Source organism: Colletotrichum abscissum (genome assembly GCF_030869225.1).
Source record: "Colletotrichum abscissum strain IMI 504890 chromosome Unknown Scaffold_5.1, whole genome shotgun sequence".
NCBI lineage: Eukaryota > Fungi > Ascomycota > Sordariomycetes > Glomerellales > Glomerellaceae > Colletotrichum > Colletotrichum abscissum.
The window spans coordinates 171,819-198,308 of record NW_026850431.1 but is presented as its reverse complement, the minus strand read 5'-3'; the positions used below and the strand labels follow the sequence as shown (position 1 = coordinate 198,308).

At 50.4% G+C, this 26,490-nt stretch overlaps 11 protein-coding genes across 11 annotated transcripts; 5 read left to right on the top strand and 6 right to left on the bottom strand.

Annotated features, from left to right (window-relative positions):
• Positions 1–369: 369 nt before the first annotated feature.
• Positions 370–3,871, bottom strand: CABS01_02564 (uncharacterized protein; the record flags this gene model as incomplete). The annotated part of the gene is made up of 6 exons (XM_060535942.1): positions 370–1,239; positions 1,338–1,447; positions 1,789–2,545; positions 2,613–2,861; positions 2,934–3,602; positions 3,749–3,871. The coding sequence occupies 6 exons, from the start codon at positions 3,869–3,871 to the stop codon at positions 370–372; spliced, it is 2,778 nt and encodes a 925-aa protein (XP_060393854.1).
• Positions 3,872–5,184: 1,313 nt separating this feature from the next.
• Positions 5,185–5,562, top strand: CABS01_02563 (uncharacterized protein; the record flags this gene model as incomplete). The annotated part of the gene is made up of 1 exon (XM_060535941.1): positions 5,185–5,562. The coding sequence occupies one exon, from the start codon at positions 5,185–5,187 to the stop codon at positions 5,560–5,562; it is 378 nt and encodes a 125-aa protein (XP_060393853.1).
• A 76-nt stretch (positions 5,563–5,638) lies between these two features.
• CABS01_02562 (flavonoid 3',5'-hydroxylase) lies at positions 5,639–7,332 on the bottom strand (the record flags this gene model as incomplete). The annotated part of the gene is made up of 3 exons (XM_060535940.1): positions 5,639–6,329; positions 6,392–7,010; positions 7,122–7,332. The coding sequence occupies 3 exons, from the start codon at positions 7,330–7,332 to the stop codon at positions 5,639–5,641; spliced, it is 1,521 nt and encodes a 506-aa protein (XP_060393852.1).
• Positions 7,333–8,460: 1,128 nt separating this feature from the next.
• On the bottom strand, positions 8,461–9,231 carry CABS01_02561 (short-chain dehydrogenase/reductase family oxidoreductase; the record flags this gene model as incomplete). The annotated part of the gene is made up of 1 exon (XM_060535939.1): positions 8,461–9,231. One exon carries the CDS (start codon positions 9,229–9,231, stop codon positions 8,461–8,463), a length of 771 nt encoding a protein of 256 aa, XP_060393851.1.
• A 454-nt stretch (positions 9,232–9,685) lies between these two features.
• Positions 9,686–10,647, bottom strand: CABS01_02560 (capsule polysaccharide biosynthesis protein; the record flags this gene model as incomplete). The annotated part of the gene is made up of 2 exons (XM_060535938.1): positions 9,686–10,399; positions 10,465–10,647. 2 exons carry the CDS (start codon positions 10,645–10,647, stop codon positions 9,686–9,688), a joined length of 897 nt encoding a protein of 298 aa, XP_060393850.1.
• A 2,147-nt stretch (positions 10,648–12,794) lies between these two features.
• CABS01_02559 (histidine acid phosphatase) lies at positions 12,795–14,219 on the top strand (the record flags this gene model as incomplete). The annotated part of the gene is made up of 1 exon (XM_060535937.1): positions 12,795–14,219. One exon carries the CDS (start codon positions 12,795–12,797, stop codon positions 14,217–14,219), a length of 1,425 nt encoding a protein of 474 aa, XP_060393849.1.
• A 135-nt stretch (positions 14,220–14,354) lies between these two features.
• On the bottom strand, positions 14,355–16,028 carry CABS01_02558 (uncharacterized protein; the record flags this gene model as incomplete). The annotated part of the gene is made up of 6 exons (XM_060535936.1): positions 14,355–14,489; positions 14,549–14,741; positions 14,790–14,963; positions 15,030–15,222; positions 15,291–15,450; positions 15,504–16,028. 6 exons carry the CDS (start codon positions 16,026–16,028, stop codon positions 14,355–14,357), a joined length of 1,380 nt encoding a protein of 459 aa, XP_060393848.1.
• Positions 16,029–17,842: 1,814 nt separating this feature from the next.
• On the top strand, positions 17,843–20,527 carry CABS01_02557 (high-affinity methionine permease; the record flags this gene model as incomplete). Its single annotated transcript, XM_060535935.1, has 9 exons — positions 17,843–17,962; positions 18,201–18,516; positions 18,569–18,636; positions 18,730–18,997; positions 19,069–19,331; positions 19,388–19,481; positions 19,545–19,856; positions 19,909–20,161; positions 20,224–20,527. 9 exons carry the CDS (start codon positions 17,843–17,845, stop codon positions 20,525–20,527), a joined length of 1,998 nt encoding a protein of 665 aa, XP_060393847.1.
• Positions 20,528–21,163: 636 nt separating this feature from the next.
• On the top strand, positions 21,164–21,499 carry CABS01_02556 (uncharacterized protein; the record flags this gene model as incomplete). The annotated part of the gene is made up of 1 exon (XM_060535934.1): positions 21,164–21,499. One exon carries the CDS (start codon positions 21,164–21,166, stop codon positions 21,497–21,499), a length of 336 nt encoding a protein of 111 aa, XP_060393846.1.
• A 2,106-nt stretch (positions 21,500–23,605) lies between these two features.
• Positions 23,606–23,947, bottom strand: CABS01_02555 (uncharacterized protein; the record flags this gene model as incomplete). Its single annotated transcript, XM_060535933.1, has 1 exon — positions 23,606–23,947. A coding segment is annotated over one exon (342 nt), but the record flags the coding sequence as incomplete, so codon positions are not given.
• A 708-nt stretch (positions 23,948–24,655) lies between these two features.
• On the top strand, positions 24,656–26,477 carry CABS01_02554 (phosphate transporter; the record flags this gene model as incomplete). The annotated part of the gene is made up of 2 exons (XM_060535932.1): positions 24,656–26,171; positions 26,224–26,477. 2 exons carry the CDS (start codon positions 24,656–24,658, stop codon positions 26,475–26,477), a joined length of 1,770 nt encoding a protein of 589 aa, XP_060393844.1.
• Between the last annotated feature and the right edge of the window lie 13 nt (positions 26,478–26,490).

Sequence of the window (26,490 nt, the reverse complement as noted above, 5' to 3'; positions counted from 1 at the left end):
CGTGTCTCATATCGGCGTCTTTGTGATTATGAGTTGGTCGAAAAAGAAGGAGAGAATGGCGGTTATGTGACTGCGTCATGTATGAAAATAATCAAGCTTGAATGCTTCTATCTGTGCTAGCGAGTGCTGGCTATTTCAGTTATCTCGAATGACCTGACTACACTCAAGTTGTTCCAGGGTTTATAATCAATGTGCAATCAACTATAAATGAAGTAAGATGGCTTCTGGATAGGTTCATGATTCGATCCTAAGAGGTACGTTGTATCCACCTATTAAATCTCACTCTCTGACTCTAACATCCTTATCCAATGTAAGTTGACGCGGTTTATGTTCAAGCTCCATTGAAAGCTGAGCTTTTCAAAGTCGATGCTATTTGGCCGCATGCTGCTCGAGGAAACCAATCGCCTTCCTGAGAGACTCCACAGCAGTCACCGAATCCCCAGCTGAAGTCTCGACGTTGACGTTACCGGACCTTCCATCGAAACCGTGCTCCGCATCAGATGGGAACTCTGCCAACACACGCACTCCAGATACCTTGAGCTTCTCTGCGGCTCTGGTGCTACACTCAACCGGTACAGCTGAGTCGTTCGCACCATGGAGTAGCATGACAGGCGGGAAGCCACTGAAATCCCCAAAGTCAAGTGGGAATAGATGTTGATGTTCTTTGGGTACTGCTGCAGCTCCTTGAGTCGCAATCTGACGAGTAAGACCAGAGACGCCAGTCATGTAGTCGGGGAAGAGGGCGTCGATGTGCAGTGCCGACGTAAGAGCAAATCTGGGGTCAGCGGACGGGTCGCCTGATATCGGATAAGCTGAGACAGGCTTCCTCTCTTCGCCCGAAGCCTTGGCCATGGGCCACTTTTCCAGGATTGGCCCGGTCTCGACTGGCGGCCGGCCGAAGATATTTTTCCCGGGAGTTGTGTATCGACTTCCAGAAGGATCGAGCATCCCGTAGATGAGCAGAAGTGCGCTAGGCTTTTGAGCAGCCGAGACGGCTGTGTTAAGAGCTAGATACCCACCAGCGCTTGACCCACCGACTAAAATTGAACCGACCGGACGGCCTATGATCTCCGGCAGTGACGACAGGGCCCATTTATAGGCGTCCGCTGCATCTTCAACGGAGTCGTGTGCGGTCGACTCGGGCATCAAGCGGTACTCGGGAGTCACAAAGACCCATCCACGGGAGGCGGAGGCATGTACAAGCCAGTGAGGCAAGAACGAATACCGATCTCCGACGATCTAGGAAAGTCTTCCTGTTAGCTTCGAACGGCGTAGATCAAGCGACCCAGGGAGATAATTCATATAGGTATGCGGCTCGAACGGAAGCAATTGCTTACAAGAAAGCCACCGTGATAATGCAGCAGCACAACAGCGGGAGAGCCATCTGACTTCTCGGGGTACACGACGTCGGCGTTGATGGTTATATCTGAGGTAACTTTGAAGGGCACTGTTCGTGACGTGTACCCCGCTAATGTCTCCATCGGAAATGGGGAGCCCATGTTAGGAAGTGCTGCGATCGTAGAGAGACAATTGCTAGGAATGCAGGGTCTAAAAGCTGAACAAACACTAAAGTAAACACTGATACAGATCTTGATCACATCAACTTCAGCATTTGCTAGATGAGACAGCGGGGTTGACTGCACTGAGCTGGCTCTTTTGCTTGGTTATTAATAAGTTCCTACTCTGACGGGATGACCGGAGTTAGTTTGACCCCGCTATTAGTTCCGGCTCGGAAGTGACCGGAACTTGCTCAATCGCCAATCGGAAAAGTCCAATTGCCCGTTGTACAATTCGTGGACATGGGCGTAAGATCAAAGAAACCGTTCAGCTGGTCAAAAACCATCATATCTCCCATATTGCCAAACAATAGAGCATCAGAAGGGCTTTCGACACTATCTCTCTGTTCACCTTGCCCGCTGCTAGTCGATGCCGTGGCCGAAGAGGCAGACAGCCGTGTCGTGAGTTTCCGTAGGCCTTGAAGACGCTCCCAAAGAGTCAGCAACAACGTCGACCTATTGCTTAGGGCTCTGATCATATCCAGCGCAATGTCAAACTCGACAGTGACCTTGTCGCAGAACATGGAGCTGGCATTCACAACAGCCAGCAACAGATTGCCAAAAGCAGTTAGTAAGAGGTGCTTGAAAAAAAGCGGATTACGCTTTATGATGGCGGTATTTTCGTTGAGGCCTGAGAGCATCTGTAGCGACTCTTTGGCAACGGCGACGGCCTTGTGAGCATGCCTCTGATACTGCGTGATCCGCGTACCAGATTGGAGCACCGGGCGACAGATCAAGTTGTGCAGATGACTCTTGCGGAGAAATAGCACAGCCTGAACATGTCGAACCTCTTGCCCCGGCTGGATGGGTTCAAGCTTCAGGTCGTCAGCCAGGAGTTGATACCACTGCTCTATCCGGTAATCGAGATAGTCGATTTTGTCGATATTAAGCTCACTCTCTTTCTCGACTTGGCTATTGAGGGCGTACCACGTCTTGCCCGCTAGTTTGGTCCAGTCGAGAAGCGCGGTCATCACCGGATCATGTCCGTTCTATCGGCTTGTCAGCAGGTCTTGGAGAATAATCCAGTACAACGTCACAGATTTGGTGTAATCTTACCATTGCGAGTAGTGTGGGGTCGACATGGCAGTCCTGTATATAGAACGGTATCCCCTGGCCCAGGCTTGTCCTTCTCTCTAACATGTACACACACCAGAACGTCTGTAGCCCCGCTGCTTGCTCTTCCGAGTTGGCAAAGCGATCTACAGAAGCCCTGCGATGTAAGCCCATTTCGAGGCAGAGCCGAGCTGCAAATCCAATGATGCGACCGGTCCGTACTTCTTCATCAAGGTGATAGTAGTAAAGGGCCTACGTGTGCACCCGTCAGTAACATCACCCGGGAAAAATATTCCGCCTGTTCCAGGTAAGAGCAATACATACCATCAACACCAGCATCTGTATGTTGCCAATCGAGTTTTTACCCCATAGAAGCCCCTCGCCAGCTTCGGTGGCGCTCTGAAAGAGCCTCTGAGCTAAGTCATTGCAATTGCCACTCTCCAAAGTCAAGCAAGTGGCCAGGATAAGTTTTAGTTTGTTAGTATCACTGTGGAAAAGACACTCTGCCAGAGTTCCTCGACCCCGCGTCTCGTGAACGTTGACGGCCCGTAGAGTGTCAAACACGTTACTAGCAACCTTGAGCAGCTGCTCTTCGCTGACGACGGCGTAGAGAAAGCCGGTGCCCGAAAACCACTCTCGGATGTGGTTGGTAGCATCTTCGAGGCTGATTTCCCATAGCGGATCTCGGGCCAGAATCTTCATGAGTGGCCCATATTGCGCCAGCTGAGATGGCGTATTTGAGGCAGGGTTGGTCTTCGGAGTAGACTTGTCCAATATAGAGGGCGGTATTCCCATGGCCTCGAGATTGCCTTTGACAACTCCAAAAGTGAACTCAGAGCTTGATGGGCCACAAAACTCCGGAGAATTACTACTTGCGTCACATGACATGAGATTTGGCCTAGACTCAAGGACAGGACTCGTCTCTTGGCCAGGCGATTGTGATGATGGAGTGTCTGTAGATACAGCTTTTGAGACGCTGAGTGAGTTTTCATGCTGAGGAGAAGTATGAGGTCTGCTTGGATCCGCGTTCCTTAATTTTCGTGAGCTATATAGATCCCCCGGTAGGATAGCGAAGGGGAGAAGATATCCGAAGATTTACTTGAAGATGTACAATATGTAATTGAAGGGATGTAACTTACTTTGAACTGAGCTTCGGAGTGCCTAGAACTCGACGCTGTGGGTGGTATTGGCATGTGACCGAATTCCGTGTGCATGCCGCGCAGGGGTTGACACCGTCGCACTTGATCTTCTTCCTCTTGCATTCGATGCTTGGAAACGTGTTAGATATTTCCTGACCTGGGCGGGTCTTCGGAAGGCTTACCATGCTTGATTGACGTAAGGGACCCTTCTATTCCGCCGATGACGCAGTGCGGTAAGATAATCACTGCTCCCGTCGGAGGGCACCATTGCAGGATTGGATTCCGACAGTGTCGAGCGTCAGAGCTGAGATAGTTTCGAGAGACTCAGCGTGATGTTATTTGGAACATGGTCGGGATTTGAGCAAGGACACTTGAAGTGGACGAAGGCATAGAACCACAGAGCCCCTTCTCATGTGCCTAGAGAAAGTTCACTGAGCATTGGCTCGGGTGTTCCGGAATTTCAAAGGTATCCATGCTGCCTAATACCAGGTAGTCTTAGTTGCCCCGATAGCGAGATTTCACCGCGCGGGGAACTCTCCAGATTTACCCCGCATTAAGGACGATCACCCGCAAGTTCAAGCTTCGGCAAAGGGGAGAGAGAGAGACAGCAATTATCATACGGATCGTACGGATACACCTACTTGAAACATACTTCTGTTCATAATTGGATACAACGATAAGACGCTAGTTCCGGATCATGGCTGGAACTTATGACCTTTTCTCCAGCACCCGATTCACCCTGCATTCAGTGTCTTTCTGTCTGCAATCGACAATTTCGGGCCGTCCTAGTGCTGTCGATACCTAGGTTGCGAATCACAACCCCCGGGTCTTGCAAGCCTTTCTCACGAGGTCGGCAATGCGAGCTACGTAGCAATCCAAAATATGTTCGCTTAGGTTGATACCTGCAGCGTCCGGATTTCTTGAGGTGGGATCATGAATATTGCAGATGGATGGAATTAATTCAATGGTCCCGTGGCGAGGAGACTACTGACTTATAGTATGGGTACTACCCCGGGGTTTAGTGCAGCAGCCACTCTTTCCAGGCCAGTAAGCAACTGAGCTGCATCCTGAGAGAACACAATACGGAACCACCCAACACTGTCAGAACCAAAGTCTTTTCCCGAAGAAACATATACCTTGTGTTTCAAAAGAGCTTCATCAAGAAGTCATCCAGGTCCTCGTCTTCGACAGTTCCAGGGTTGTGTCTTTTCCAAGCACTCCCAAGATCGGCCCAGAGGAAGAAAGCCGCGTTCACGCCGGTCGTGTAGGGGATGCCCTATCCTGCAGTTATTGATTGACTTCCTTTCCCCTCCATCCGTGACTGTGTCACTCGGTAACATGCCGCAAATCCTTGTATTGATCAAGTTGTCAGCGACATCGTCGGCACGTATGTTGTCAAAGTTTCACTAAGCGACTTGGTTGTAAACTCGCCTCCTATGCAGGTGTACATCAAAGTAGCGGACCTTGTGCAAGCAATAGAGACGATCGATTATGGGGACGCCAGCGAGGGGCCAGTGTCTTTGCCAACATCTAAGGCAACAGACAGTTTTGACATGCCGAATATTGCCTACGCGGTTGCGAATCATTTGAAGATCGAAAGTCGGCTAGACAGATACAAGCTCGATCCCAGGCTTTTCATCAAGCATCCCGAATTCCTCGAAAGCACTGGGAAACTCATGGCACAGGGTACGCCACTACGGCCAGAGTACTCATCGTGTCTCTCTTTCCCCGCCTCGATAGATACCAAGACAGCATCTTCATATCGCAACTCTATTGCCTTCACTTGCTTCAACGTATATGAAAGCCAAAGATAGAAATCTTTCGTAATTGATACGTCAAATAACCAGGTTACTGTCTTCCGTTACATCGCAAGAAATCCATACGCGATAGTTACAGCGCCTTCGGTCGTCGTTCGATGGTGACCCACATATCCTTGAAGAAGCTGACGCCCCCTTTCACGACATACTTACCAGGCTCTCCACTATTGAGGATCTCTGGCTGGAAAGCCCTGAAGAATTGAAGAGGCCCTTTGAGCAATTCCATCATTGCAAGGTCTTTGCCCAGGCAAACTCTGGCCCCGTAGCCAAAACCCATGTTGTACTTGAGCATCTCCTTTGTCTTCTCCTCGCTTTCTAGCCATCGCTCAGGTCGGAACTCGGTAGCGTCGGGACCAAAGATGTTCTCGTCGCGATGCACCAGCCACGGGTTGCAAGTAACCTCAGCTCCTTCTGGTACGTGCTTGCCGTAAAGCTCCATACCGCCTTTTCCAGCAAGCCGAGGAAAGATGTTGGGCGCTGGAGGATTCAATCGCATGGCTTCGCGAATGCACGCCACATAGAATGGGCAATGTTCCTGGACTTCCGCGTACTGAGGCATCTCTGAAAGATTACCAGCTCGAGTCTGCTCGTCAATCTCGGCCATGAGACGATCATAGACGTCGGGATGTGTCATGATATGCATCATGAAAGCCTGGAATGCAGTGCCCGTAGTATCTGCTCCAGCAAGCAAGACGAGTAAGATTTCGGCTTTGATGTAGTCCAGATCAAGAGGTTTTCCATCCTCGTCCCGGGCTTCAATGAAGCTAGGAACATGTGAGTAAGTGATACTGAGAAACTTTGGATAATTTTAGGGCAGAATACTGACGTTTGTAGTAAATCGATACGTCCATCTGTCGTCCCTTTCTCGATGTCTTTGAATCTTTGAACGATAAGCCCGTCTCGGAATCTCATCAAAGTCCCGATTCCAGAGTCCTGCTCCGGCGATGCGACAAGGTATTTCCCCAAAAAAGTGCTCTTGACCCAATTTGTTAACGGATAGCACCGTGCCAGTATACCAAACGGCACAAGGCCGTCGTGAAAACCTTGGATGAGTCCCTCAACATCTTTTCCCTGTTCAATGAAACCGAAAGGCTGTCCGAAGCCAACTTCAGAGACAATATCGTAAGCAAGGTAGACTGCCCATGGAGCAAAGTCCATCTTGGTACCGGAAGTAGCGAACGCATCTAGTCTGGACATCCAGCGCTCGATGTGCTTGTCAAGCAGAGGCTCCATCTTCCGAATGTTTGAAAAAGAGTAAGGCGCCGCAGCGATCTTACGGAAGCGAGCATGAACTGCATGGTCCTGCATGTTGAACAATGATTCCGTCTTTCCGAAACTGCCGGTGATGTAGTGTTGCGACTTGTTGGCATTTCGGTGGTAGATTTCCGGTAACTTGGTTGCGTCACTGACAAGCAACATGGTAGGTGTGATGCGAATGACAGGCCCTAATATTGCGAGTCAACTTTTGACTCTGTTTGAATGTATGGACTCAACATATTCATTACATGCAAGGTAAGTTCATTGCGAACCTGATGCCTTGATAGACGTGCACTTACCATACTTCTTGTGAAGCTCCTGATTCACCCGACATTCATCCTCCTTAACATTATGATATGTTATCCACAGTCGAGTTACCGAACCCCAAAAAGGGCCGGGGAATTTGGCTAGCGGATGATAGAAGCGATAATACACGATTTGGTAAAGTAATTTCCACAACACATAGGCTGCAGAGAGCAGCAAAATGTTGCCAAAACTGAATAAAGCCATATTGAAGACGATGACGAACGAGTTGTAGCAGAGAAAAAAAAGTTCGGCTCTATGTTTTCCACTTGATCTGAAATTGGCATTACAATCTCGACCAAAGTCCCAAAATTGCTGATCTTCCTCCGCAACCAGTGCTGGGTCTGTTTCGGTGGAGGCCTGAAAGTTCCTCTAACTGGGTCCCTTCAACGGTGACATCGTCTCATGGGTGAGGAGTGACGGGCATAGTCCGCTTGATGTTGCATCCACTTGAACTTCCTCGGCACTTTTCCCGCCGCTAAGAGCCGACCGACTAACCACAGCGCAGCTAATTCTACAGACGCGACGTAATTGTGGAAATGTGTCGTAGCGAGCAGCAGGGACCGTGATCGGCATTTGTGGAAGGATTCTCATGGTTGTCAAACTTCTATGGAGTGATACGGCTGCGAACCTATCAAAGAAAATGATGCAGATTGCAGGCGATACTACTGGCGCCAGAAGTGGGCGAAATAGTCTAGGCAACGGTATGCCTTCACAGGGCTTTTACGCTCCAGGTAATGTCGGCCGCCCACCAAAAGTCGCATTCCTGGCCTCAAGCAGACATGTACCTCAGGTAGTTCGAATACACACGCAAGTAAATGGCAGTGTTAGTTGGATGCCTGGCACCTGAAGATCACTAACCAAAATTATTACCCCACGATTCGATTCAACACGTATTATCCGAGGAACATAGAGAGTATTGGAGGTAATTGTTGACAAGCTTGAAGTAACAGCAATGAAAGGACATAACAGTACAGGTAGGAACAGAGCTGGGACTTTGGGAGGCACACGATTGTGTTACGCACTTCCCGCGTCAAAAGCCTAGGTAGGTGTTTTCTTTAGATCTTCGAAGTCGTCTTCTTTCATTATTAATACGCGGTATGGCATTATTAGACTACAGCCTGCGGGTACTCTTGGGGATTTTACTTGTGGCAATGGTCATTACCAGCTACCCGAAAGGGTATTCGATACAGCCAACTATCCCGCAGTTACTGGGAACTGCAACATGATGCTAGACGCATCTCGAATATTCTTAAGACCATTGAACCCGAGTCTGTCGGGAGTTTCGTACGAATGGGTAAACTCGGCCGGAGATGGGAAATCACGCACCCCCCATCACCATGCAATTAATTGGCCAGTCTGTGTTACCAATTTTCCGGACGTGGACTCACGGCTCGCTCCGTCGATGACCTCGAGAACGCCAGTAACAGAGCTTTCAATCGTGTCAAGTCGATTGAGATCAAAGTTCCACTGCTTCGCGGCATCTTCACCCATAGACGTTCGAACAAATCCGGGGTGGACAGCCACGCTTACCAAGTCTGGATGTTGTATATGCAACGATTTGACCAACCAGTTAAGCGCAGCCTTACTGGGACCATAAGCGCCAGCAGGAAGAGGCTCTTGTTCTTCGATGGATCCAAGCGATGACGTGATTCCGATGAACTTCGCAGGGCGGCCGTCTGCTTCCTGCGGTCTTTCCAGGAGCGGCCAGAGACCTTGAAACACCATCAAGGGTGCGATGGTGTTGATTTCGAATGCACTCCTTAGTTCCTCGGCGGTGGTCAAGACTGAGCGCGATGCTGTGGCAGATACGGCGGCGTTGCTAATGAGAACATCGATTCGGGTGACGGCGCCGCCAGTCGCCGTATCGAAGGCTTTGCGGACGGCAGTGCTATCAGGGGCGATGTTGAAGTCAAGCAACATGACAAAAAGCTCGCTGCCGTTACCCTTGTTTACATCTCGGACGCTGGACTTCAGTGAAGAAGCAGCTTTATCATTCCTAACGGAGGCAACAACTGTTGTAGATGGTCTCGCTAACAAGGTCTTCACTAGGCCAAGGCCGATGCCTTTGTTGGTTCCAGTAATGACATATACGGTGTTCGGCATTGTCGGACAGCGATTTATGTTGGAATCAAAGACTGCAGAGCGCGAGGCTGGGGTATAGATGGACGCTCGTCGGCGACGCAACTTATAAGACCGGTAGTTGGCAAAGGATCGGTGGAACGTGGTGATGTGTGATGAGGTTGTAGGGAGACTTTGCGGTAAAGAAGAGGTGATCAGCGGGATCGCGGCATCCACTATAAATAAGTACAACATCGGAAGGATCAGGACCAGGGCAAGGAGTCAAGAAAAACACGTGAATCTCTTAGGGCCAATCCATCGACCATATGAGCACCTCACGTCAGCAAAAAGTGATGGTTGCGTGATATCCAAGTCTACACGCGCATATCTGTATGGCGTGCCGCAACTTCCGTGTCCACTTCTCAACCTTCTATCATTCTAATTTGTCTCTCTGTCAACATGTTCGCCTTGGCATTGCACAGAAACACTTGGTCAACGTTCAAACCAACAAATTGGCTTTCTCGTGCGCCGCATCTAGACCACCGGCAAAACCATCAGCAATTTTCAATGCCTCCAGACGCTCTTCCTCAACCTTTGCCCAAGTCCACCCTCCGAAGTCATTTGCCTCTGGCGTGACGTCTGCAATGGATCCTTCAGATTGGTCCTCCGAAGGAAGAACTCCTGCCGCCTGGAAGAACTTCTGCGGTGGCACAGTGAGACGACCGGCTTTGACAACGCATTTCGAGATTGCTGTCGCATAGACAAGAGGCGATGACTGGTCAGTCTTGCCTTCATCTACTTCCTTCCATGGTTGGTAGGTGGGCGACTTGCTCCCTTTCCGCTTCTCGACAAAATGGGTTACAATGTACAGCCACTTCTTATCCCAGGTGAGGACTCTGCTTTGCATGTTAAAGGCAGCACCAGGCTTGATTTCCTTCTTGAAGGTGCAGGAGGTGCCTGCGAGCAGAACTTGAACACCTCTCTTGTAATCTTTGTACAGACCGCCGTCAATTGCTTGAGCTCTCAGGGCGGCGAGAAGGTCCGTCCTAGCAACATCAAGATCAGAGAAGTAGGTCCTATTTGACTTGTGCAAATTGTAGTCGGTCTCCAGCAGAGCAACCCGAGAAGGTGTGACTACCGGCTGGAAGATAGCTCCAGGTTTGTGCTCGAAAAGCCCATTCTTGGGCCACCAAATGTGGCTGAACACACGAAACTGGCATTAACATTAGGACCGATTTCTCCATAGGGTAGTCAAGCATGTCCACAGGTATGACTCACATGCCAAATAAAAGGGATCCTCTTCAGGTTCAGGTACAGTAGTGCAGCTGTGGCCACTCCCCATGCTGCCTGGGCTTTGGTTGAGGCGACCGATTGCATCATCTGCTCGAGGATCTGACGAAGGCACGGCTTAGCAGCCCCCAGCGCATCTGCCATTGTTCTCCATAGCGTGGAGTCTATCATGTTAAATTCTTCTGCAGAAGGTCGTGGGATAAAAAAACAGGTAACATGAAGTCAAAGCCAAGACTTCGGGCTAAGCCAGATGGCCACGGAAGATATTCAAAGCCTCGACGTGGCCACACGAGTCAGTCAGTTAGCAGTGTCGTTGCAGCGAGTCATTTACCTTGAATTGTTGGACTCGGATACTCTTGTCAAAGCGGACGTTGCAAGGCGCTGCTTATCACGCGCATCCATAGTGATTGAATTCAGTCCCTTTTGAAGACTTGATAATTTCCACAAACTCCAAGTTTCACTGGGCAATTTGTAATGGTTACTGCAAGTTATTAGCACTTTGGATCGTATTCAATGAGGTTACAAATCTATATGAACATGCACCCAGAAAGTACATGAAAGCAGTCATACCATCGCGTGGATGATGCACTCTTCTGGAAGGATGAGCTCGTTGGTAGCGGTAAGCGCCTCGAATCTTGGACCGGTCCGGAGCTACTCGCCCAGTATGAGCCCGCTCGGCGCCGAAACCTGGATCGGGTCCGATCTAGAGTGGGGATAAATCGGCCGAGGTTACGGGAAACCCAGCCCGTTGAAATGCTTCATGTGGTACAAATCATTGAAAAAAGGCCTATCTTGACATTATGATTGGCCAAGACGCAGTCGGTGTTGTTGAATCCTTAAATCGGGTTTTCTTCTTTTCTCAGTGGCACTGTGGTGTTCTGCATGAATGCGTAGTAACTCTCCGTTTTCGAAATCGAAAACACCGGGTTAGGATACAGGTGCCATGCTGGTGTTACGAACTTTGCAAGCTCCGTCTTTGAAAAATGCTATGTGGGATTTCCTTGTCGCGTAGATTCGCTTTCATGAAGATTTTGAGAATGTTTGCAGCTCCAATGTCAGGATCTTACTTGTTGTTCTCATTTGAGGAGCAACGTGTAAGACGAGTCTACATTTCCTGTATGTCCAGTCAGCAGCCCTCATCTGCCGGTTGTGAGGCTGCATGTCCGGTGATGGTTTGGCTGCGATCGGGGTTTGGTAGAGAATCGCGGGAGTGTGTAAGACAATGTTCTGGTGCATTCGTCCAATTTCAGTGCAGGTCGCGAGCACAGACTCCACGTGTACAAGTGATTGCTAGTTGAGCAGATCGATTTTTCGGAGGTCCATAGATGAACGAGCGTTCGTCCTGGTTTGTGTCTTACAGAGCAAATAAACAATGCACTAATAATTCAGGAGAGACAATGGTGCTGCAGATCCAACTGTGCGTACTCTGCATAACCCTCGGGAATTTCTTGGCATCCCAGACACACCATCGGTGACCATGGTGCCAGACCTTTCAGCTAAGGTAGCTGAACACACACACGGCCCCTACACACCAGGGTAGGTAGTCTGGACTCGGCCAGATGTCTAGCTCCGTGAACACAGGGACGGGAAACCAGGATGACAGTACGCTACGCGCGTCAGTGAACTCGAGCGTATTCGTTCCATCGGGCTTTTGTCAAAGCACGAGGTAAAGGGATCATCGCCATCGGTAGTCCGTCTACACCGCGCCCAGTTTGTCTCCACGTTACTTCCGGTCCGCTGAGCTGACGCTCCACGCGGCCAACGGACGCCCCTGACAAGTGCTGTCATTTAGCGGCACAACGCATCAGCCGAAGACCCAAGTGCCAATCATCAACCCAGGCTCATTTCGGTAGAAGTCGGTGTGGTTGCCAACGGAAGAGCCGCAGCGCTTCGATAGAGGCGATTTTCCCACCCTACATGACGTAGAGATGGCCAGGCACAGGCCCAGCAAGCTCACCCGTCTTGGCTTTGAGCCGACTTGCCGGTTTTTCGTGGGGAACTTAAGAGCCCCATCACATCCACATTGCCCATTCGGTCCAGCCAGTCGCCTAGTTCGAGACATTTGCTCTTGACGTCAACAAAACAGGGAATCTAGTGGGAAACGAGGTTTACCACTTTTTCCGGCTCCTCAATGATCTCACCTATGGCTGGACGCAGCTAGAAGCTACTCAAATTGGACCAAAACGTCAACACAGCGGAAGCTATATGAGCTCTGTACAGCTGCCCAGAATGTTTAGATGATTTTAAAGTTTTGGTCCACACTGATTTTCATCTCCGAACTGCGGACTTTATCTCATCACAATCGTTTGCGCGATACAATGGCTCGCCAACAGAGTCTGAGCTCGAAGCTCATCCAACTGCTGCCCTTCGTTGCCTACTCTTCGGCATCAGCATTGTACTCTACCTATAGCTTCAACCCCTTGACACACCTGGGAGGCATTGCCCCGTACTTCGAATCACAAGACCCTCAATCATCACCCGACGCGCCACAGGGATGCAAAGCAGAACGTGCAGCTTACCTGGTTCGACATGCAGCCATTTACGCAAACGACTTCGACTTCGAAGAGTACATCGAGCCCTTCCTCGAAAAGTTGGGCAACAAGACGAGCATCGAATGGAGCAAAATCCCTTACCTGAACTTCTTGTCGGGCTGGGAGGCACCAGTGTCTGAGGCTGAGGCCGAGATCTTGACACGGGTTGGAAGACTTGAAGCGACTCAACTCGGCGTCGACCTCGAGTTCAGATACCCCAACCTCAGACTCCCCAAAAGAGTATGGACCTCTTCCGCAGAGAGGACAGAAAAGTCTGCCCAGTCTCTCGTGCGCGGGCTCGAGACCGACGACAACACCATGAACGTCGTCAGCATCTACGAATCGGAGGAGTCAGGCGCAGACAGCTTGACGCCTTACAAGGCCTGCCCGGCTTACTCTTCCTCTGCGGGCAGCAAACAGTCTGCCGTCTACCAGGAAAAGTTCACGAAACCCATCATTGCCCGCTTCAATGACTTGGCCCCAGAGTTCAACTTCACGACGAACGACATCTTTGGCATGCAGCAACTTTGCGGATACGAGACCGTCATCCGCGGAAAGTCTCCTTTTTGCAACTTGGAGCTCTTCACCCCCGACGATTGGCTCGCCTGGGAGTACACGGAAGACGTCCGCTACCACTACAACGTCGGTTACGGAGCCGAGGCGTCTGGATACGTCGGTCTCCCCTGGCTGAACGCCACCGCAAACCTGCTCATGGGTGACTCAAGCGATGAGGACATCTATGTTAGCTTCACGCACCGTGAACTGCCTCCTATGGTCATCGTTGCGATGGGTCTTTTCAACAACTCTGAGTTTGGTGGCAGCGAGGCTTCCATCAACGACACTATGCCGCTTGACCGCATCAATTACCGCCGTGCGTGGAAGGCCTCCAGCATCCTGCCATTCCTTGGCAACATTGCCGTTGAGCGTCTGAACTGCACCGGCGCCTATGGGTACGATAATGGCGACTACTACCGTGTGCTGGTAAACAGCGCACCCCAACCCCTTCCTGATTGCGCCGATGGCCCCGGCACTTCCTGCTCCAGAAAGGGTTTCGAGACGTATTTGCAAGATAGAGTGGACCAGTTTTCTGGCTTCTCCGAGAAGTGTGGTGTCGAGTACAAGAACGGTACCGACGTCCTGTCGATTTATACAGATGCCGCGGTTGGCAATGGAACCACAGTGGGCAAGCGTTATGAGCCATTCCTTAATTAAACATAGCGTAGAATGACCTGTAATCATAGTATTAATTAATGTCTCATCCTTAATTTGATATCCAACCTGGTGGAACTCCGCGTTGTCAACTTTCTTCTTTGTCCCCGATTAGCCAGCAGGAGACCGCATCTGATGTTATCCCTGGCTTCTTACACCAAACATCACGCGGGTCATCCACGAACGCAACCAAAGCCACAATCTCCGCGTCCTCATAGCATAAGACAAGATGTAAAGCATAATTCGGTCGGTGACTCTAGAAGTGTCAATCGTCTCATAGTTTTTGAAATATTAGCAATTGCACTCTTGTCTATTCGTTACAAGGCGCTTACCATTGGATTCTTGCCCCCGCTCCTCTTCACCCATTCAAAAGCTCGAGGTATGACAGCCCCCTCATACCTGTCGCAAGCCTGTATTATGTCGGCCTCTTTCAGCCCTTCCGTCGTCTTTGCCGTCTCTGCTAGTCGGACTAGTAACGGCAAGGCATCGGCCGTATCTCGCATGGCTTGGTTGCCACCCATCCCTCTGTTGATGTCAGTTCCGGAATCCGGCATGGCCTATCGAAGGGTTTACCTTGAGGGAAACATTGAGTGTATAGAATCTCCTATGAACCATATGTGCGGGTTCCCAAGCCGTTTGTCATCAGCTGACGTAACTAATTTGCGCCAGTTCGTCGACGGACGGGAGGACACTCGCGGTGCCCCGTAGTACATCTCTTGACCCCGGAAAACTCCAATTATATATCGGCTGTGGAGAGAAACATGTAAGTAATACATTTCGAACTTGAAGCAGGCTTTGCGGAAACACCCTTACTGTTCTGGGGACCAGTCCCAAAAGAGATGGTCAACGGCATCCCACTTTTCTGCTTGCGACAAAGATTCGAAGCTGCGTGAGGTCACCATGCGATCGACGAAGAATCCAACACCGAGCATACACGACGCTAGCTCTTCTTCATTTTCGGCATCTGCATTTTCAAAACGAGCTGTCATGTCACCGGGCATATAGACTAGAAAGATGATTATTGGCACAAATTCCAACCCAATTAGCTCAAATGATTCCACAGTGACCAAATACCTTGGAAATACAGGGTCTTTCCATCTTGTAAAGTAGCTATGGGTGAGCTCGGATCCGGTGACAGGCGGCGGCAAACTGACAATGGAAGGTCGCATCTAGTCAAGAAGGACCTAAAAGAGCTTAATTCCTCGATGTTGTTTAGTCCGCAGAGATTGTTGATCTAGAATGAATAAGCAAATCCATAGAAGAGTGTGGGAACGGAAGATGAGTTACCTGCGACTTATTGCCATCAGCAGCAAGCAAAATGTCGCAGACGTCAGAGGTGCCATCATCGAAGTTCACCGCAACTATATCTCGATGGAGTCCTGGACAAATTTCAAAGTCCTTGAATTTCTTTTGATAATGAACCTTGCCCATTGTGTCAAGTGGCTCGCGAAGAGCATTTTGGAGGATGACGCGGCTAATAGGCGAGGATTGTGTATAGTTCGGGTCTCGCCCGGGTTCGAAAATCTTACGAAAGTGTTTGTCGTACAAGATCGGTGCCTGAGATGATGCTGACCTGCCGAAGTGCTTGGAGATTGAATCGATTTGGTCTTGGTTAAGACATGCTCGCATGCCTATGAATGTAGCTTCCCCTAAGCGGATCTGATATCCTTCTCTTTTGGAGTTCTTCTCTTGTCTTTCATACACCTCGAAGTCGACATTGTGTCGCGCTAGCCCGTTAGCCAGCAGGCTGCCAGCGAGACCCGCGCCAACAATGATCACTTTGAAAGGGGGTTGTGTAGCGCAATTGCTCATGACTAAGATGTTTTGATTCAAATGATCAATGGAAAGTTAGACGCCGGGAACATAAACACTTGCCGTGCCTGCATTTAACCAAAGAATCTATTATGCTTGCTTTTCAATCGTGTCAAGGCAAAAGAAATCCATTGACTTGACTCTTAATACTGCGAGACTACAGAGAATCGGTACTCTATATTGCCGAGATTACCGCTTCGGCCAGGAATGTTCACCGAGTACCGACTCCGAATGCCTGATGTCCCAAGACTTGCAAGGATCTAGATCATCTGAGTTCGACTTTGCAACCTTCCCCGCTGCTTCGAATTGGCAGGCCACATCATCAGACGAGTGTTTGGTCGCCATGATTGGCCACAGCGAAGCCAAAAGGTGAGACGGGGCGAGGATTGGATGTCTAAAAGCGGCATCGAGGGCTGAGTTTCAAAATCAACGATGTGTCATTCGAAGATAATCGGCTACCTATGTAGTTGATAGCATTGTCGCAAGCCCTGTTAAGCTTCATACCCATATCCTCCTTTACCTTATTCCTTTGAAAGCAAAGCACTGATATTAGTAGCCTTTGTATATAGTATATTCCTTATAGTATAACTTGATGATGCCCTCACTGTATAGCTCGTGGGTATTGAAGGTGAAAGCTGGATGATATGCTGACAAGGAGTATCGCTCATGTGAGTAAAGGGGTACCTGGTGAAAGCCCGCACCCTTCTCGAATGTGGGACGCAAGAATCAGGCTGAATCCTATGCTTAAGAGAATAACATACGTCAATCATCAACTTCCATCGAGTTTCCACAGAACGGCGGGAGTGTAGAGACTTTGGCTCGGGAGGTTTTGTTTTCCATGACCGAACAGATGTGGCTGCAGCCCACGCAGCTCAGAAAAAGGGAAGCCTGAAAAGGTCATCTCCTGATACAGTATCTACATGTATGGAATCTTGTCCCCCCCATGCATATTCAGATTTACCTACCTACACTTGGTTTCACGCAGTCCTGTTGGCGCACATTCAACCGGAGAGGATTCTTACTACCGGCATGCTCAGAGCCATAGCTTCGATATCATTGATCTAGACCTTCTCTTTGCATCGCAGTACGTAATGGAAGCGGATCTGGTGTGGAAAACTTCGTAACACTTGTACCAACGTTAAAATCCCGACAGTCTTGCGGGAGCTTTCGCTGATAACGGTACTACATGGGCCATCGGTGTCGGCCGCAGGCCGCTGCAACCCCCATGCCATCTCATTCTTTACCAAGGCGTCCGCGTTCATAGAGAAGCTCGATTTGATAGTGGATGTCCTAACATTCACCTGCATACAGATTCCCGTTGTGCCGGAGTTTATTCCCTTCTTGGCGACGGCTGAAAGGTGAGGCAATGCAGCACGCAACTTCGACCCCTACACGGAACTCCCGCGCGACGCGATGGAGTCCGGCGTTGAATTGCGCCATAACCACTAACGCGTTGTTACGTACCATTTTACTACTTTGCAGTCAAAAAGGACGTGGTGTTAGTTCGAGGTGCCGACCGTCGGCCTACTATCTCCTGTCTCTTGTCATGTACCCAACGACTGAGTACAGTACCTTACATTGCAGACTAGTTGATGATGGTCAAGTATCAGTGTCAAGTAATGATGTTTACAGACAGGTTTTCGACTTTAATCCATTTCCAAGTTAAAATGGCACGGGGACACACTTCAATTTGAAGTTAATGCCGTTTTTGTACGAGCTTTGAAGCTTTGGGTGACCGCGCTCGACTTTTGCTTTTTTTTTCTTCGTCTTCTCATGTTTTCTTTCTTTATGTTGGCTGACCAGGAAGATTCGCCATGCTGGTGACAGTTGTTGTCATCGCCAGACCCTGTTTAACCCCTTGGTCCCCCACATCGGAGGCTGGTTGTGTCATCCACCCCTCGGATGTTGAAATCGGGAACGGCCCGTTAGCGAACGTTTACCAGATTACCACCGAGCTCGTCGGCATCGAGAGCGGATGAAGACCGCAAAGGGTTCAAACCTTTTCGGATGGCAAAATTCAAAATGCAAGGATAAAACTTTGCAGGAAGAATGGGAGGCCCCTGGTTTAAAAAGGTAGGTGGAAGCCAGCACGATTCCTTTGATGAGCTCACAGTGCAGCACCCTTGATCGAGACCTGCCCGTCTTACACCGCCGGCTCAACTACACCGGAAGATTACTTTCCTGAGGCGCTCTACTCAGCCCTATCCGTGTCCTCGCGTCTTGGTACTCGTTTCAATGGCTTGGCGACGTCCGTTTGGCGATCGCGCTAGCGCGCAAGGGACGGTTGTTGAAGGCCAGCGAGAGCAGATCGCAAATGGCAGCACGCAGTACATCGGCGAGAAAGGAGGAAACGATGCGCCTCCCACCTATCAAGATGCTTCTGGAGCGCCTGTCGAGAACAATTCGCCTCTAGGATACGATGTTGGCCCTGTCACGATCACGCTTCTAAACATCACGATGATGATTGGCGCCGGTATCTACTCTACTCGTAGGTTCGACCGATTCGATATTTTTGCCCAATTTTTGCTGAGTCTATTAAGCGGCTTCTATCTTGAATGGCACTGGCTCTGTCGGTGTCAGCTTCGTCTATTGGACTCTTGGGTATTTGGTACGTTCCTGTGGTATTACCCATGACCATATGTAACATTTTACTTGGCCCAGGAATGGAGTAAATGCTGATCATCTCTACCCCTACATGTAGTTGTGCCTTGCTTCCGGAGCGGTCTATCTCGAATTCACAGCGTACTTCCCCAGTCGATCAGGATCTGAGGTTGTGTTCCTTGAGCAAGCATATCCCCGCCCAATGTGGCTGTTTCCAACTACCTTTGCGGTCCAGAGCGTCATTCTCTCTTTCGGAAGTGCCAATGCCACCGTCATGGCCAATTATCTTATTGCCATTTCAGGACACGAGGGAACCAATTGGCAAATCAAGGGCACCGCCTTGGCCTGCTACAGTCTGGCCACCCTGAGTGAGTTTCCACGTTACCAGACCCTTCGCATAAACCCGACATGGCGTGGTTCATCCACTAACAACCTGCAGCGCTGGTTTTCAACACAAAGTATGCATACTGGTTCTCCAATGGCGTCGGAATCGTGAAGATATGTACCTTGCTCTTTGTGATCGTTACTGGATTTGTGGTACTCGGTGGTGGCACCAGGGTTGAGAACCCAACGGCCAATTTCCAGGATGCTTGGTCAGGGAGCAAGACAGCCAGTGCCTATGGTATGACTACGGCTCTTTACCGCATCATCTTCTCCTACGGTGGCTACAACAACGCCTTTAACGTTGCCAATGAGGTCAAGGTATGAGCCATGACGCCAAGCGAAAAATGATCCCAGACTGATCCGGAGCTCGTTAGAATCCTGTGCGATCCCTCAAGATCTATGCGACAGCTGCACTGACGACTGTGTACATTTTGTACATGTTTGCCAATGTCGCATTCTTTGCCGCCGGTAGGTTGCCCAAGTCTTTGTAATTGAGGTTCTGGCATTATGTCTAACGAAAGGATGTTACAGTCCCAAGAGAACTCTTGGAGAAGTCCGGCCTCACTGTGGCCAGCTTGTTCTTCACTCAAGTCTTTGGCAACAGTGGTAATGTTCGGGGACTCAACTTTCTTATCGCACTAGCTTCATTTGGAAACATGATTGCAGTTATCATCGGACTGTCTCGACGCATCAGAGAGTGTGGCCGACAGGGCGTCTTGCCGTACACGAGATTCTGGGTTTCCACCAAGCCTTTCGGCACTCCACTTGGGCCCTATCTCGTCATCTGGTCTCTGACGGCTCTGATGATCCTGGCGGTTCCTGCCGGAGATGCCTTCACCTTTGGTGAGTTCCATCACTCAGTTGGCGCTCGATTCAGGAGACTGATTTTGATTAGTGAATGACCTTGGAGTTTTCCCGACGGCTGCCTTCAACTTGGCCATGGCCGTGGGAATCTACGTTGTTCGCTGGCGCCGCAGAAAGGCTAATCTTCCGGAGCCTGAGTTCAAAGCTTGGCATGTGGTTATCATCTTCAACATCTGCATTCAGCTCTACCTTCTCATCATGCCGTGGTACCCTCCGGCAGGTGGACAGTATGCCGGCGATGTCAGCTTCTGGTACGCGACGTACGCCGTTACTGGTATCGGCATGTGAGTGGAATCCCTGCCCTAGTATTTGTTTCTTGAGCGAACGCTGATCGCAGGACTCGCAGACTCCTCATTTGCGCTGCCTACTACTGGCTCTGGGCTTCCCTTCTTCCCAAGTGGAGAGGCTACAAGCTGAGGCAAGAGCTCGTTAGCTTCGATGACGGCGCTCAAAGCAATCAACTCCGGAAGATCCCCAACGCGGACGTTTCCGAATGGGACAGCACTCACGATGCGAGTGGTCGCCTCATTGAGCCATCTGCCGACGAGGTTCTCGTGCAGGAGAAGGGGGTGCGCGTCTCTTCCGAGGGAAGCAACTCCGATACTGGGAAACACGTCCCAAATGCAGTGAGAGAAACTCACAATGTCTGAAAATGATTGGAGGAGTGCGAAGGAGCCGATGGTCAGCGGATGTACACAAACCACATGCCTGTTGAGGTGATCAAGCTACACTTCTTGGCTTTCTCATTTGATGCTATCGTGAAATTTGGCCGATGGAAGGACACATCGTTCTCAAAGACTCAGATAGCAGTCAGCAATTGACACGCATCTGTTTCACTTCTACTTCTACCGTCTATGATATAGGGGGACTCTTGTTTCCCTTTCGCATGTTTATCAAAACCTCATCATGCCCCCAGTGTCTTGGCGTCAGCTTGACAATAGGTCACAGGCAAATCGCAATTCCCTCAAGTTTTCCCTTGCTATCAGACAAGACAAGGTATCAACAAACCGCGTTGCGCTGCTATGTCATCATGATCCTGCGTGCCGCTAGGCCAATCACACAAGCGGCGATCGCTACTGCATGCGCCCGGCCTCGGCTTGTGTGGCTGAATGACATCATGCAGCTCTCTCCCTTTATCAGAAGCTCGAGACAACAATCAAGGTGTTCATTGAGAGACCTGGTTTGATTAAAGACATTACAGACATCGTCTTGAAAATATCCCCCGAGGCTCATGCGCCAGAATCACAATCGCCAGCAATCTTCGACCACCATCTCATCTCTTCACAATGTTGAGCAACGCATTCCGAAGACGGGCTCTGCCATCCGCGGTGGCGGCCTCATGTCCTATGCCTCTCGCCGCACGTACAACAGCTGCTTCCGGCGCCAGATTTCTCAGCGACAAGCCCGGCCTGGCATCCACGGACATCAGGGACATTGCAGATGCCAAGAAGACCAACCCACCGCAGCCGAAGATTTCCAACGCCAGCGTCAACGGAGAGAAGCTTACGGAGGAGCAACAGCGAGAGGTGGACGAGCACAACAAGGACTTTGAGAAGAAGCATGACTCAGCGCCAGCTGCTGAGGACGACAAGGTCGATAAGAAGTTTTGGTCGAATAAGTAAAGATGGCGACAGATGAAGGAGCTGGGCCGAACTGTGTTGAACAACCATCTCTGTGCCGGAAGCATGCTTTCTTCAATTACATTGCAGCAGTTGCCTGTGCTATGGAATACCTTCAAAGTTTACACGATGTCATATGTACTAGTAGGTTAGGTGACATACTGGCGGATGTGGGTCATTTGTTGATCGCACCGGGCAGAGCCACGAGGTGCACGTGAGTATATTCACCTTCAATCGCGTGTCTATACCTCGAATACAGTACGAAGGGTACTTTATTGTATTATTTCTTCTCGGCCCTCAACAAGTGACTGGGAAATAATGGCTGAGTGGTCAAAGGCGGGGGCCTATGTGACGATGCTTGGGCAACTCCTCCATTACACGCCATCGCTTAACCTTTTGTTCGATTACCCATCGGTGATCCCTTTTTTTCCTCTTTCAAACCGCTTTTATCATGCCTGCAAACTTTCATCAATCAGTAATGTCATTCCTCAGGTTCCGTTCTCATTGAGTGCCTCACTGCCAAGGTCCGGCATCACCCAGGTACGAAATGAAAGCCTCTCCGAGATCCTATCCTCGAGAATCGATGCAAATTACCATGCGCACCTGAGCTTTACGATATGATGGTACTTCGAGTCAACCTAAAGTTGCACTCGGGGTAATTCGGCATATCATTGCTGCAGACTAAGTAACGTAAGGTACATGTAGGTACCGGTAGTGAGTTGGCGGACAATCCCGCGTGCCAAGACTGTGAACGAGTCTCACAGACAGCCAAGCGTTTGATATTGAAGGGAACGAGTAGTCGACCAGCGGGTAGCTTGGGTTCAATCATATTGGACTTAGCCGTCTACTTTCCGCGATTCAATCAGTGTTGCGTAGTTTCTGTAGCATTGAAACTTTCTTCACAAATCACATGCGTAATGCAGCATCTGGAAAGGAGGGGAAAACAGCCTTGATCTACCTTATGAAATAATCGTCGATTTCTCTCTGCAAAAGACTCCCTCGGAATGGAAATCATCGTCATCGACTGTCGTTGCACGTATACGTGGTGCACCTCACTCTATCTGAGGTACAACTACGTGGTAAGCAAGTTGATGTTGGCTCGCAAGTTTCTTACATAGTCACATCTGTCATCTACAAAAGGCTGGCCCTAGAGGGAACTATGGAGCTCCTGGTATTACGTGATGAAACGAATGCCAATGTTCACTCTATTAAGCTTGAATGAAGTAAGGTTGCAGAATAAACAAATGGTCCGATGTTGATCAAACCGCATCACGCCGAGAAAGAATGCCGGCCTTGGCATATCGCCCGTCAAGTGCCAACTGAAGTTCTTCTTTGACAGTTCATCTTTGGAGGCTTATTTATAGCAACGGAGCTGATGAGGGTCCAAACAGCGCCAAGTGGCAGCCCGAACAGCTCACACCAATAAAGACAAATACCACAACTTCGAGGTTTTGAGCGCTGATCACACGAGTTCTCCTCGTCTTGAGAGTCTTGGCGGTCCCCGGCGAGAGCTAGGTCCAATGAGCTTCACGTCTCAAAGAGCGTCGTGATTGCGTGGTTGCGACAGTAGTGCCGAGCCACTCTACAGTCCGTACTGACTTATCGCGTGGGATCGACTTGCAGTCTTAGTAAAGATGCCTGACTATCTTCATAACGTAATGTAGCAGACTCCAAATTCATGGATACCTCATGAAGTTAAAAGCCTTGGCAAGTTTGCATCGAAGCAAGTGCCGAAGATATTATTGCGTTGCGCTAAGATCGAAATGTACCGCGCACTTGCTGTCCATGCTTACCTTCTGAGTACTTCCAGGCTTCTCCGCCTCAGTCCCCTTCGACTGTAAGGTCTAAATCACTTATTATGTGTAAGTTAAATCTCTCGCAAATTCGATCCAGCACCGCAAAGCAGTCTAGGGCTATAGTCATTCAGGAGCGTGATGCACATTGGGGCTGAGGTAAGGTAGCTAGCTGCACTGCTGCAGGGCGATAGCTGTGACAGTTGGAAGTTGGACCATCATTTTTGAACATCGCAGTAGTTTTCGATTTTTATTGCCAAGAGGGCAGATCAGCAGCGTCAAGTTGGTTTTGTGTAGACTCGCTAACCCTCGTAGCTCAGTCTTGGCTGGGGCTCACACCTTCTGGCAGAGCTTCACTTCGTGACTCGTGCAGCGCTATCGCCCAACGCCAAAAATCTGACCGACGGAGCTTATCCAAAAAACCATCCGGAGGAAGCTTGGCCGCTTGCCTCGGTCGCCAGAGAGGTATACCGAACGCTACCCTACCAAGGAATCTCGGAAACTCCTTGTTCAAGGAACGCAGAAGAAGTGCAAAAGAGGAAAAAGCTCGCGTGCCCTCCTGCCCAGTAGATTGCCACCGTGCTCTCAGAGAAGCAAGAGGGCACGCGACAGCGGACTGGTGTCGCGCTGCTAGCGTCAGATCACAGGCTTGGCGACATCACGACGAGGGTTGGGAACTTGAGCAGAGGCTCAACAGAGACACTGAGAAAAAGCCATTCTCGATCATCGAGAGCATATTGAGATGACAACGTGCTCCCATACACCACTCTGACTGGCTGGATTTCCCTGACGGATCTGTTTTTGGTACCTTGAAAGCCAAGAGGGCCAAGTCCTCCAGTGGCACCCGCTTCACCAATCTCAGCTCGCTGTGTGGATGAGCGCAGAGCTCGGCGCAGACTGGGCATCCGTCAAGAACATCCACCGTAATGGGTCGAGGACTGGCGACACTGGCATACCGGGGCGAAATGCTATCTTGTAGCTTACTGAACAGTATTGAAACAGACAGGTACCGTTGAGAAGTTTTTCACCCTTCTCTCCCCCTCCTCTTGTCACCAAGACTCAAACTGAGGTGGCTATAGCCAAGAACTCCAGAAACATGAACCCTGAAGGGCTTGCTATCGAGGTTGTGGGGAAGGAGCCAGAGCTTCCCGTCGCCTTAAAAATAATGGCAAACTGTCAGTATAAAGATCGTGGCGCTCCGGGGCTTTCAGCAACCTTGAGAGAGAGGTCAATAAGCCTTCCCACTTTGAGCGCCACTGCCTTCGAGCTTTCTCACCTTTGCCGGTGAAACCCTCTCCCTCTCCTTTGAACTCTTTCTTCCCCGGTCCCCCGGAAGACAAGAACACTTCCCAAATCAGCCTTCATCATGGCTGTCCCTGTCCTTACACAGTATGACTGGATCATCGCCGTAATCACCCTCGCCTTCTGCGGCAGCTCCATCGGTAACGGAGCAAACGATGTCGCCAACTCATATGCCACCTCCGTGGCAGCTAGGACCTTGACCATGCCCCAGGTTGGCTTCCTTTCCATGTGTACAGAGTTTTTCGGTGCCGTCGTCCTCGGCTCCAAGGTCACTGGCACAATCAAAAACAACATTATCGAGCTCGACCGGTTCCGCACGACACCTTCCACGCTCATCCTCGCCATGGGCTGCGCCGAATTCGCGAGTGCTTTCTGGCTACTTGCTGCTACAAAAGTCGGATACCCGGTCTCCACGACGCAGACCATCGTCGGCGCGCTCGTTGGAGTCGGTATCGCTGCCCAAGCACAGGTTTCCTGGGCCTGGAGTGACGGCAGTGTTTCCCAAATCGCCGCATCCTGGGGCATTGCTCCTTGTATCTCGGCTGCGTTTGCCGCCATCTTGTTTGGCAGTCTCAAGTTCACCGTCCTGGAACGCGAGAACTCTTTCGAGAAGGCTATGAAGGCGATTCCTTTCTACCTGGCGTTCACGGCTGCTATTCTCGCTCTCTTCATCACGGTCGAGGCCCCCGGTGCTCCGTCGCTTGAGGAACTTGGTGCCGGTACAGTATGCGGTATCATCCTCGGTGTCTTCTTCGGCATCCTCCTCCTCTCCTACATTTTTTTCGTGCCTTACGTCCACCGAAGGCTGGTCAAGGAGGATACTCGCATTCGTCTCCGTCACATCTTCCTCGGCCCTCTGTTGTACATGGAGAACCCGCCAATCTACCTGCCTGCGAAAGGAAACGAAGTCGTCATCGACTACTACGCAAGCGCCCACGATGATTCAAATGTCACCAACGAAGGCGATATCGAGAAGCAAGCTGTCAAGACCGAGGGTGGCAACGATAGAGGCGAGAAGGTGATCGGAAACGACAGCAATTCTGATACACCTTCCCCCGTCCCCATGTCCCTTGAGGATGTTGAACGTGGCAAGAAAACTCAAGAGAACCCAGCAGTGGTGCAACGATACAAGCGCATGCCCGAGCCCGAAGAGCGCTTCCTTGCCCCGACCGCCCACCTCCCTATTCACAACCCTAGACGCATCTGGAGCTTCATCAAGTACTTCTTCCTACAGGGAGTTACCCGTGACTGCGTCACGCATGCCTCGTCCCAGCTCGCTGCCATCCACGGCAAGGCCAAGAAGTACGACAACCGCGTCGAACACCTGTGGACCTACGCTCAAGTCGCCAGTGCGATGATGATGTCCATCGCTCACGGTTCCAACGACGTTGCAAATGCTGTCGGCCCTTGGGTTGCCGCCTACCAGGTTTACATGACGGGTGAAGTTAGCGAGAAAGGAGACACTCCGATCTGGATCTTGGTCGTCGCCGGCTTCTTGCTCGGTGCCGGTTTCTGGTTCATGGGTCACCACATTATCAAGGCTATGGGAAACAAGCTCACTCAGCTTTCACCCACAAGAGGTAAGCCAGCTTCCTGTCGAAGATAATTTCTTGTCACTAACACCGCCCTCAGGATTCGCCATGGAACTTGGCGCTGCGATTACCGTGCTTTTGGCCAGCCGTCTCGGTCTCCCCGTCAGTACCACACAGTGCTTGACTGGGGCTGTTATCGGTGTGGCTCTGATGAACTTTGACGTTGGTGCTGTGAACTGGCGTCAAGTCGCTTTCATCTTCTCGGGCTGGATCGTCACATTGCCCTGCGCGGGTCTCATCGGTGGTTTGCTGATGGCGATGTCGCTCAACACCCCTCAGTTTGGCCAGGGGTAAGAGTGCTCGACAA